The sequence below is a fragment of the Sorex araneus genome, chromosome 2 (genome assembly GCF_027595985.1).
Source record: "Sorex araneus isolate mSorAra2 chromosome 2, mSorAra2.pri, whole genome shotgun sequence".
Taxonomy (NCBI): domain Eukaryota; kingdom Metazoa; phylum Chordata; class Mammalia; order Eulipotyphla; family Soricidae; genus Sorex; species Sorex araneus.
The window spans coordinates 225,143,709-225,155,999 of NC_073303.1; the positions used below are offsets into that span (position 1 = coordinate 225,143,709).

At 60.8% G+C, this 12,291-nt stretch overlaps 1 protein-coding gene across 1 annotated transcript; it reads left to right on the plus strand.

Annotated features, from left to right (window-relative positions):
* The first annotated feature begins 809 nt into the window (after positions 1 to 809).
* On the plus strand, positions 810 to 7,048 carry KRT85 (keratin 85). The gene is made up of 9 exons (XM_004601497.2): positions 810 to 1,232; positions 3,030 to 3,238; positions 3,690 to 3,750; positions 4,271 to 4,366; positions 4,725 to 4,889; positions 5,103 to 5,228; positions 5,543 to 5,763; positions 6,544 to 6,575; positions 6,855 to 7,048. The coding sequence occupies exons 1-9, from the start codon at positions 810 to 812 to the stop codon at positions 7,046 to 7,048; spliced, it is 1,527 nt and encodes a 508-aa protein (XP_004601554.2).
* Positions 7,049 to 12,291: the final 5,243 nt, after the last annotated feature.

The window sequence follows — 12,291 nt, forward strand, 5'->3', positions numbered from 1 at the left end:
GGCCAGTCCTGGCGTCCTCCCGGTTCTGTGCCAAACAGGGAAAGTGGCCAAAGCAGCTCCCCATTACCCACAAATGCCCATTACTGAGGCCACAAGGAGTCAGGCGGTTTGCAGTTTCGCTGACAGAGGAATGAAGGCTGGAATGGCTTGTAGGCTGAGGTCCAGATGGTTCTGAGGGATCCGGTTCTGGTCACTGCAGCCCAGGAGAACCGAGCGCCCTTTCGGGCACCACTCTGGTTCCGGCGTGGGGCCCACCGCACTGGTGGCTGATGAAAGGCTGGGTGGGGGGCGGGCGGGCGGACGGGCGGGCGACCTTGCACCTTGGAGCCTGGGGTCAGAGCGGGCACCCTCACGGATGCGCCCAGCCTGGGAGCCAGCCCTGTCCCGGGCACGGTGGTTCCTCCTGTAGCCCCAACACAGCCGCCCAGACTGTGGGGCTGCTCAGCTCCGACTCGGGTGTGGGTTGCGGCCTTCTCCCAGCGAGACTGCGAGAAAATTAATTGCTTAATGTACGTAAACGAGCTTTGAAGATGAAAAGTGCAAACGCACAGTGTCCCTAATAACATCTTCAATACTTTTACGGAGGCCGGGAGCCGCCGCTGAGCTCACCTTGAAGGCGAGTCGCTGGGGAGTTGCTGGCACATTCCCCAAGCCAATAAACGACATAAAATGGCTTTTCACTCCTTTTATGCAGCCTACCCCAGCTCTCCCCGCGAATAAAAGGGCCAGCGAGGGCCAGGGACGAGACCATTCTCCAAGCGCGCCCGACCGCCTTACAGACGCCCGTGCCCTCTGCCTCCGCTCAGATCATGTCGTGCCGCTCCTACAGGATCAGCCCGGGATGTGGGGTCACCAGGACCTTCAGCTCCTGCTCGGCCGTGGCTCCCAAGACCGGCAACCGCTGCTGCATCTCCGCGGCGCCCTACCGAGGCGTGTCCTGCTACCGGGGCATCACCGGGGGCTTCGGCAGCCGCAGCCTCTCCAACCTGGGCTCCTGCGGGCCCCGCATGGCCATGGGGGGCTTCCGCGCCGGCTCCTGTGGCCGCAGCTTCGGATACCGCTCCGGGGGGGTGTGCGGGCCCAGCCCGCCCTGCATCACCACCGTGTCTGTCAATGAGAGCCTCCTCACGCCCCTCAACCTGGAGATCGACCCCAACGCCCAGTGCGTGAAGCATGAGGAGAAGGAGCAGATCAAGTGCCTCAACAGCAAGTTCGCTGCCTTCATCGACAAGGTGGGTGGCCCTGATCGAACCCTTCCTGCACCCCACCCATGCGCAGGACGCAGGCTGGAGGGGAGTTAGAACAGCAGCCAGGTCTGAGATAGCAGATGGAGAGACGTCCTAGGCGGCTCCAGGGAGAAAACCTTGTGGTCCTCTTTAACTCCAGCCAAGTGTGTGAGTCTCTAGCCACCGTCCAGGAATGGAGCCTGTGACTTAAGGTGGATTCAGAGACAAGACGACACAGCAACGTAAGGGCTTTCCGGCTGGAAAAATAACAAAAACTGGACTGGCCACCGGGTGGAGGCAGGGTGGGAAGCGGCAAAGGCAGGAGCTGCTCATGGTCCCAGGGGGCCCAAGAGGTGGCTGGACACGGCCCGGGCCCTCCAGCCCTGCTCCTTCTCTGCCCCTCGGCTGTGTGGAGAGGCCCCAGGCGTGTTGTTGGTCTCCGGTGCTTGTTGTCGGGTGAAGGGGTTCAGGCACAGCAAGGGTGGCACCTGCCAAGTGCTCACTGGAGGTCAGCTGTTCTTTCCAAGGCCCTGAGGAAGCTTGGTGACCACTCACGGCTGAGCAGCTGGGGGGGAGCAGGGGAGGCGTCAGGCTGACAAAGGGTGGGCCTGCAGAGCACGCGGGACCCTGCGGGCCACCTGCCTTGCTCCACACAGCACAAACCACCGGGCTCTCAGTCAGAATCAGGTGACCATGGGGTAACTATCCTAGTCTCCCCACCCCCATCCGCTCTCTATAACTCCCTCCCCCTCTCCACCCCCCCTCTCTCTCTCTCTCTCTCTCTCTCTCACACACACACACACACACACACACACACACACACACACACAGGTAATCATAATGCTCAAAATCTCTCACTGACGTCGGAATTCTTTTCTCCATGCTCTGAGTAACAGACAGAAGCCGAGAGGGTCTGCGTGAGCCGCCTCGACAGTAGCTGCTGACGGGGCCTCAGGGCCAGGGCTCGAGCCATCTCACTGACAAGATGGTTATTGTACACCTTGGGGCCTCAGTTTCCCCAACTGCCCTGGGGGGTGAAATCTACCTTCCCTAAGAGCAATGATAATTGAATGAAATTGACAGGCTTAGACTCAGGGTGTGTGTGTTGGGGGGGGCTATGAGTATATGTGCATGCATATGTGTGTATGTATGTGTGTGCATATGTATGAGTTTGTGTCTGTAAGTCTGTATGTGTGTATCGCATGTATGTGCATGTGTAAGTATGTGTATGTGTATGCTTTTGTGTAGATGTATGTGAATGAGTGTCTGCATGTCTGCATGTATATGCATATGTATGTGTGTGCATGTGTGTATATGTATGTGTGTGCCTGTGTATGTGTGTGTACATGTATGTGTGTGCATGCACTCATGCCTATGGTTTCTCGCAGTGCCTGGCAACCACATGGTAAATATTCATTGTGCTGCATAAGTGAGTAAATTAAGAACAGCGACGGGCCATTGGAGTTCTCTTGCAGTTGGATGGACGCCTACAGGACACATCAGCGACTGCTCTAGGTCCCTCCCCTGTGTGGACCTGCTCCCCCTCCCACCCCAAGGCTGACACGATCATCTCCACTGTAGATGGGAAGGCAGGTCCAAAGCCAGGTCCTCGCTCCTCCCTGCGTGAGGGACAGAACCGGTACCCCCACCAGGCAGGCCCTTGGCTTCAAGCCAGGGCCCCCCACACCCACCACTTCCTGCCGAGGGGCACTCATGCCCGGAGCCCAGCCCTGGGCTATTCCCGAGAGATCTGGCGGGAGGCAGCCGGGCCCCCCTGAGTCTCGACCCCCGCCTCCCCCACAGGTGCGCTTCCTGGAGCAGCAGAACAAGCTGCTGGAGACCAAGTGGCAGTTCTACCAGAACCAGCGCTGCTGCGAGAGCAACCTGGAGCCGCTGTTCTCAGGCTACATCGAGACGCTGCGGCGGGAGGCCGAGTGCGTGGAGGCCGACAGCGGGAGGCTGGCCTCCGAGCTCAACCACGTGCAGGAGGTGCTGGAGGGCTACAAGAAGAAGTGAGTGTGGGGCGGGGGCTCGCAGGTAAAGGGGGGCTCCCCCGTGGGCACAGAAGGCAGCTTCCTGAGTCCTGCCTGCCGTGGGGGAGACCGAAGCCCTGGGTCCCTGGGCCGGGCGGGGGCCCCCTTCAGACTCTCTGACCCCACCTCCGTTCCGGGACAGGTGGGTGCGGGGAATGCGGGTGGGAGACCGAGGGCTCGGCAGGTGCCCGCCCGCAGCTCTGCGCCCCTGGCCCCTGCTCTCTGGGGGTCCAGGGCACACAGAAGCTTCAGCAGGAGTCGGGGCCGACCCTGACCCCATCCCAGGCAGGGGAGCTGCTGCAGTGACGCCAGAGGGAGTGGAGCCGGCAGACCAGGCGTGGACTGACGCGCGATGGTCGCGGGGGCGGGGGGTAGCGCTGGATCCGGGGAGACCTTCCGGGACAGCCCTCAGCACGGCATCTCCCCCCAGGTACGAGGAGGAGGTGGCTCTGAGGGCCACGGCGGAGAACGAGTTCGTGGTTCTGAAGAAGGTGAGGGCCACATGGCCACCTCCTACACGCCCCCCACTCACATGCAACTCACACAGGACACATACAATGCACGCCATACACATACACACTGCAACACACATGATGCATGCAACAGACACCATGCCGCATGGTAACACACACACCACACATGTGATATACACGCAGCACGATGCCCATGGCTTTCACAATGCAAACACACATGACACACAGATTTAGCACATACAATGCAACATGCAGTACACCTACGCACACAGCACACACACACACACAACCCATGGCACATGCAAATACAACATGCACAATGTATAACACGTGCAAACAAGATTCACACCACCAGCATGCATAATACACACATGCACGATACCCAACATAGTACATGACAGGTAGCACGCACTGCACGCACACACACACACACACACACACACACACACGCAGCCACGTACTGTACAGCACAGCGGGACGCACCGAATGCACAGCACAACCCCCCACGCTCACAGTGCTGCCACGTCTTCCCCCCCAGGACGTGGACTGCGCCTACCTGCGGAAATCGGACCTGGAGGCCAACGTGGAGGCCCTGGTGGAGGAGTCCAGCTTCCTCAAGCGCCTCTATGACGAGGTGCGGGCGCGGCCGAGCCAACGTGGGCCAGGGAGAGCGGGATTCGAATGCACATGGCCGGGGAAATGGGGCCTGCAGCAGGGGCCCTGGGGCACACATGCACTGACACGTGTGTGGGGTCCAGGGCGGTGGAACAGGTGGGGCCCCAGCTCAAGAAGGGTCGGAATTCGAATCCTGGCCACCAGCCTGGCTTCCGCCCCAGCGCACAACAGGCAGCTGTGAGGGCCCTTCCTACACGCGGCAGCTGTTCTCTCACTGTTAGGCCGGGGAGGGGGTGCCGAGGACCCTCCCAGCTGTGACGGGCTCAGGCACAGCAGGAGCCATGAGATGCCCCATGCGTGTGTGATGCCCCCTGCAGGAGATCCGCGTCCTCCACGCCCACATCTCAGACACCTCGGTCATCGTCAAGATGGACAACAGCCGGGACCTGAACATGGACTGTGTCGTGGCCGAGATCAAGGCCCAGTACGACGACGTTGCCAGCCGCAGCCGGGCTGAGGCCGAGAGCTGGTACCGCACCAAGGTGAGAGGCACTGGCCCTGCTCCCACACAGGCTCCCTGAAGCACAGACGGGCACCGGCTGCTCCTGCCTGGGACACTGACCCCCAGGGACGGGCAGGGCTGCCATGTACTGTTGCTCCAGCTGGGCACTGCACAGCCCGCACTCTCACCTGGGGGTCCCGATGGGCGGCACCCCCCGTCCTGAGTCTCAGGCCTCTCTGTCCCTCTGCCCCAGTGTGAGGAGATGAAGGCCACCGTCATCAGGCACGGGGAGACCCTGCGCCGCACCAAGGAGGAGATCAACGAGCTGAACCGCATGATCCAGAGGCTCACGGCCGAGATTGAGAACGCCAAGTGCCAGGTAGAGTACAGGGGATTCAAACACACAGGGTAGAGCTATGCCCGCGCCTATCCTAGTGTGCCCAGGAGGAAGCACAGTCCCAGAGGGAGGACAGGGCCCTCCCACATCACGTGGCACTCCAAGTGAGCTGAGTCGGGTGACTGGCCCCCTCCTGGGCCTCCCCGAGCCCCAGCCAGGAGACCCCCATTCCACACCCAGACCAGCGAGCTGACGCCCTGCGCTCGGGCCCCCCCCCCCCCGCCCCTGGGTGCCCAGCTCCATCAGCGTGTGGGCGACAGCTCCACTCCCCCTGACCCCCCACCCCCTCCCTGCAGCGGGCCAAGCTGGAGGCCGCCGTGGCCGAGGCAGAGCAGCAGGGCGAGGCGGCCCTCACGGACGCCCGCTGCAAGCTGGCCGGCCTGGAGGAGGCGCTGCAGAAGGCCAAGCAGGACATGGCGTGCCTGCTCAAGGAGTACCAGGAGGTGATGAACTCCAAGCTGGGCCTGGACATCGAGATCGCCACCTACCGGCGCCTGCTGGAGGGCGAGGAGCACAGGTGAGGCCAAGACCCTCGTCCCCAGGAGTGGACAGACAGCCCAGGGCCCAGGGGTCCCTGCGTGTGATGTGTCTCTGACACGTCCAGGACCGGTAAGGCTCCAGCAGTAAGCATCGTCCACGCAGTGCTCGCTGTCTCTCAGCCAGCACACCCCGCCTCCTCGCACTCCACCCAAGACAGAGAAACCTGCTCGAGCATCCGCGGCTTCCCCAGGGCCCCACATTCGTTGGCGTAAGAGCCAGAACCGGCCCCCGTTATCTGACTCGGAGCCCTGTTGTCTCCGAGAAGCTTCCTACATGATGAGATGGCACAGCGGGCAGGGAACGTGTCTTGCACGCCGTCGACCCGAGTTCGATCCCCAGCACCCCATAGGGTCCCCCGAGCACCACCAAGCGTGATTCCTGAGCGCAGAGCCAGGAGTAAGCCCTGAGCACCATGGAGCGTGCGCCATCCCCTTCAAAAAAAAAAAAAAGTGACAGGTAAAAGGGATAACACAGGGGTAAAGGCACTTGCCTCGCACATGGCCGCGCCCGGCTGACCCCTGGCACCACACGCAGTCCCTGGGCACTGCCAGGAGTGGCCCCTGCCCGAGCAGAGCCTGGAATGATCCCTGAGTGCTACTGAGTGTGGCCCCAAAGGAAAGGAAGAAAGTGAGCACTGAGTGCCGACTTGCCCGTGGGGGTGGGCCCTGACCCCACACGGCCTCTCTCTCTGGGGGAGGGGGGATCCCTCCCCCTCAGGAATCCAGAATGGGTGCTAACAGGATGTTCTTCCCCACAGGCTGTGTGAAGGCGTGGGCTCGGTGAACGTCTGTAAGTATCTGCCTGAACACCCCCTCACTGATGGGCCAGGCTGCCCCCAACATTCCCAAGTGGGGGGCCAGCGGGGGAGGGGGGCGCCCATCCTGTGGCTCCTCGCTGAGGACAGCTACAGGGGCAAGCAAGCTCACTGCCGGCGAGGGTCAGGGCTGCCAACCAGCTCCTCCTCCCCTGGCCGGCGTGACCTGCGCCCGGGACAGGAGAGCCCTCGGGGGGCAGGGGGCCTGGGGGTCTGTCCCCTCTGCTCACTCTCGCGCCCTCTCTCTCCCCCAGGCGTCAGCAGCTCCCGGGGCGGGGTCTCGTGCGGGGGCCTCACGTGCAGCACCACCCCTGGCCGCCAGATCGCCTCTGGCCCCATGGCCACGGGGGGCAGCATCACGGTCATGGCGCCCGACTCCTGCAGCCCCTGCCAGCCCCGCTGTTCCAGCTTCAGCTGCGGGAGCAGCCGGTCCGTGCGCTTCGCGTAGGCCCGGGCCAGGCCCGCGTCGGCGTCCGGATGGTGTGTGAATGGGAAAACGTGCGCTTGTTGCCAGAATCTTCCACAGGTCCCTTCTGGGGACAGACCCTCGGCCACTCTCTGCCGCCCCCTGGGGGTTGTTTCGGGGACCGTTTCCTGGTTCCTCCCGCCCGTGCCTCGTTCCCGGCCCTTCAATTCGGCTTCAGAACACCAGCGGCTCATCGGTCCACCCGGGGCCCTCTGGGACGCCCCTCACACCGGGGGGCCAGAGAGGAGGGAGGCTTGGCCTTCCTCTGGAACGAGAAATGAGGCTGCCGCCCCGGGCCCCCGCCCCTGAGATCCAAAGACCCCCTACTTGCCCCTCCTCCCCGGCGGCTCCCCTCTCCTAGACCAAAGTTTCCCTCCAGGAAACGCGGCCGGGGGTATTTTGTGTGAGTTTTGCTTGTTTCTCTGACTGACTTCCTTCCTATGGGTTAGCTTGTTCCAACCAAACTCCTCCAGGGGCCTCCCAGTTGAGAGGCCCCTGATGCCAGGGGTGGGGGGCGGGGTCCTTTGATTTGGGACAGGTCTTGCTCTTGATGCACCTTTATACATTTCAAAGAAAACTCCCTGGTGGCTCCCCACGGGCCTCTGCCAGTGCGGGAGGGGTGTGTGGGCAGAGGAGGTCCGTCTGCTTCCCGGCTCGGCCCCACCCGGGCTATCTGTGGGCGCCTTGCCTTCTGGGCTATCTCAACCTGTTTTAATAAACGCTGCTGCTGCAATGCCGGGCCCTGCGCTGTGAGCCACACGTCCACGCTCCTACCCGCCCCTCCCAGCCCTGCAGCCCCCACAGCCTTACCCCCACGCAGCTCTGAGAAGGGGGGGGGGGCGCTCCATCTGATGATGCTGTCGGAACCAGCAGCCTCCTGCCCCCAGAGACGGGCCCCCCCAACAAAGTCGAGGGCCCCCTTCTTGTGGATTCTCGCAGAGAGAATGGGGCGTTCGTGGGCAGCTGGCAGGAGAGGACAGAGGCAGATTCCCAAGCATGTTACTTTGTGAAGCAAGGGTGAGACCACCTCGAGCACATGAGAGGACATTGGGGGAGATTCCCAGGTGACCAAGGCCACCATCACATGGGCACCCCAATGCTCTCCATGGCTATGCCGTTGCCCAGACTCAGCTGCCCCTTGGCAGCTCCTGCCCTCTGGAGTTGGCCGGCTGGAAGCATGGGTGGGGTCTATCCTCCTCGTCAATTCCCCTTCAGCTTCATTGTCACTGTTGAATCCTCGATACCCCCCCTCGCCCCCGCCCCAGTGCCCTGGGGCCTGCCCTGATCTTCCCCCACTCCCCCCTGAGCCAGAACCCTGGCCTGGCTGCACTCAGCCCTCCCACCCGGCTCAAATCCGTGCTCAGCAGGCGTGTGCATACCTGACTCCAAGGAGGCTCCCGGGAGCTCCCCTGCCCAGCTGCTCCTCCACCCTCCCCATTCCCCACCCGGCACAAGACCCCCGGGCACAGGGATAAGCCCACCCTCTGCACAGGTGTGCCCAGGACGTCCCAGAGGCCTGTTCCCTGCCTGTGTCCCTATCCCCTGGCTCCATGCTCCCCTCGAATCTCCCTTCCCCCTTCCCGCCCCCCAGCACACTCCTGCCACAACCCGCCCCTGGCACCCCATGCCTCAGCCCCAATGAGCACTGTCCCAATGAGCACTGGTTCTTGGTGACTGTGTGCCAGCGATGTGGGACGGGGTTTTAGAAGCCTGGATCGGGCTGGAAGTGCCTTGAGTTGAGAGCAAGAAGCAGCTCCTCAGAACTCTAACCCCCAACCCCCATATACACCCCACTCCCAGGAGGGGTCTCACAGACATATACGGCCTGAAGGAGGGGCACCCCGGGCTGCAACGGAAGAGGGATTCAGCCGTCTCTGCCCTCTCTCACCCCCGTCTCTCCGGCGGGAGAACACGTTGGCTGCCACGGTTCCCGGCAGATGTGCCCCCACCAGCCCCTTGACGGCCCTGGGGGAGAAGTGAACACCCCCCCCGAACATGTCCACTGCAGGCCAGCGGGGGGATCTCTGAGGGAGGCAGCAAACCCCACAGCGCCAGGCCTGAGCAGTCAGAGGAGTCAGCTGAGCCTTCTGATCGGTTCAAGAAAGGGCCCCGGGCTTTGGGTGTCAGTGGGGGGCCTCCTGCAGCTTGAGGGGGGTGCGGGGGGGCTGTAGCTAGGGATGACCACCAGGGGTCGCCGTGCGGGCTTCCTGGTCTGTTACAGAGCTGAACTCCAAGGCCACACCCCTCTCTGCCCAGCCAGGGCTCCACACCCGGACAGGTCAGATGTCAGAGTGGAAACGCAATTCTCTGTAATGAGTTCCCACAATTGTGTGCCCAGACCAGGCTAAGGACGGGGTGGGGGGGCTGGCTCATAGCAGGAGGCCCCCCAACTTACACCCTGCAGCTGTGGGCAATGCTCCAGGCCCATTCTCTGGGTCAAAGGGCTCTGGGGGCCCCCAGCCCTTCCTGCTAAAGGAGCTATTCCCTGCAGAGAGCAAAGGGGGCAATCATTTCTTCGTTTGGGGGCCACACCCTGCAATGCTCAGGGCTTACTCCTGCGTCTGTGCTCAGGGATCACTCCTGGCTAGGGATAGAGTCTGGGTTGGACATGTGCAAGGCAAGCGCCTTACCTACAGTGCTATCTCTCCAGCCCAGCGAAGGGTGTCCTCCTAAGGCTTCATATTGCATTAGAATATTTTTATGTCATGAGAGAGCCTTGCACACGGCCGATCCAGGTTCGATTCCTCCGCCCCTCTCGGAGAGCCCGGCCAGCTACCGAGAGTATCCCACCCGCACAGCAGAGCCTGGCAAGCTACCCATGGTGTATTCGATATGCCAAAAACAGTAACAACAAGTCTCACAATGGAGACGTTACTGCTGCCCGCTCAAGCAAATCTATGAGCCACGGGATGACAGTGGCAGTGACAGTGAGATAGCTAGAGGAAGTCAGAAGAATAAAAAACCCGAGCCGTAAAGTGGGTCCATTCAGAATTTTCTGAAGCGTCCTTTTCCTTTGAAAGGTCACAAGTCAAACTCAGACCTCCCTTGGAGGGATTCAGTCCATAGTGAACTCTTATCTCCGTATTCACCCCAGGCACAGCCCCCCAGAGTGCTTGAGAGCACTTTCCTTTCAAGCCTCGATGGATGTGAGACTGGGGGTCTTCTCTCTTCTCCACGGTGCTCACAGGCTCGTCCCTACCAAGTCTCCAGCCCCTCTGCTTTGCAGCAGCCTCCCCAGTACCCAGCCCCCAGATCTCAAACTCTTCCCTGCTCCCATCCTTGGGACCTTGTGTCAGGACCAGAGACAGAGCCCAGAGGCATGTGCTAGCCTTCACGTGTGAAGCCCTGGGTTCCAGCCGCAGTCCACACTAAGCACAGGGAGAAACACAGATCAACCACCTTGTCAAGGAAGGCCCGGGCTGCCCCCTTGGAACAGTCGGGGACAGCATCAGGGACCAGCCCCCGGCCACGGCCACCCTGCAGGATCACAGACAGGAAGGCGTGACTGCGCACGTCATGGCACACTGGAGCAGGGCTAGAGACCCAGGGGTGCTGCTCATCATGAAAGAAAAGACGGGGGGATGGAGCCATAGGACAGCAGGGAGGGCGTTTGTCCGGGTTCGACTCCCAGCATCCCGTATGGTCCCCCGAGCATCGCCAGGAGTAGTTCCTGAGTGCAGAGCCAGGAGTAGTTCCTGAGTGCAGAGCCAGGAGGAACCCCTGAGCATCGTCAGGTGTGATCCAAAACAAGAAGAAAAAAAAAATGGGATTTCGGCATTTGCAGCCAACTGGGAGGGCCTCAAGTGGACCATAGGAAGCCAAATAAGTCCGGAGAGAAAAGACCAGGGCTGTGTCACTTCCCCAGGTGGGCCATGAGAGGCCGTCACATCAGCACCCTCGTTTTCAGAACAAACAGAAATAGAACAGGAGCAGTGGACACTGACCACGGAGCCAAGTGGTCTCACGGGGAGGAGGGCAGCGGGGCGGGGGCAAAGGGCGTCAGCTGTATCACTGTTTAATTCACTGCAGGAAGAGAATTAAAGCAAGGCGGCGCCTTCCTTAAGTGTCCCTCTGTCCGGGGGCGAGGGGGGGGCTACTCCAACCCTCGTAGGCACCTTTGTGCCTGACACCCCTGCACATTTCTGCTTTGTTCAGTAATGGGGGTGGGGGGCAGGAATATGTGTGCTCAGTGACGGCGCACATGACTATCATATGCGTGACACTGGGTATGATCCCCAACATCATCTCTCACACACACACACACACACACACACACACACACACTCACGCAATGTTCCCTCATCACACGCGCATACACACACACACACTCACGCAATGTTCCCTCATCACACGCGCATACACACACACACACTCACGCAATGTTCCCTCATCACACGCGCATACACACACACACACTCACGCAATGTTCCCTCATCACACGCACATACACACACACACTCACGCAATGTTCCCTCATCACACGCGCATACACACACACTCACGCAATGTTCCCTCGTCACACGCGCATACACACACACACTCACGCAATGTTCCCTCGTCACACGCACATACACACACACACTCACGCAATGTTCCCTCATCACACGCACATACACACACACACTCACGCAATGTTCCCTCATCACACGCGCATACACACACACACTCACGCAATGTCCCCTCATCACACGCGCATACACACACACACACTCACGCAATGTTCCCTCATCACACGTGCATACACACACACACACACACACACACACACACACACACATACACTCACGCAATGTTCCCTTCTCCCGGGAGCTTCTTGGTCCAGAGGCAGAGACTTACAACTGCCTCACTCCTTGTGGGGAACCCCAGGAACTCTGTGCACCTGGGGACACTTTCTGAAGAGAAAGGCTGTGTGGCCGCGGAGAGCAGCTTGGAGGTTGCTATCTTGGAAGCAAATGAAGTGAAGCAAAAGTTCTGCTACCTAGCCAAGTCCCTTTGAAATCTTTTATTAAACCCTAAATAAAATAAGATGGGAGAAGTAGAGTTCTTCTTATCATATAATAAAGAAAGTTGCTGTCAGAAAAACCCTCTCTGGGTCTCTGCATCTGAAGTCACACCTGCGTCTAAAGGGTGTGGATGGGGCTGGAGCGAGAGCACAGCGGGTAGGGCGTTTGCCTTGCACGTGGCCAACCCAGGTTCAATTCCCAGCATCCCATATGGTCCCCCGA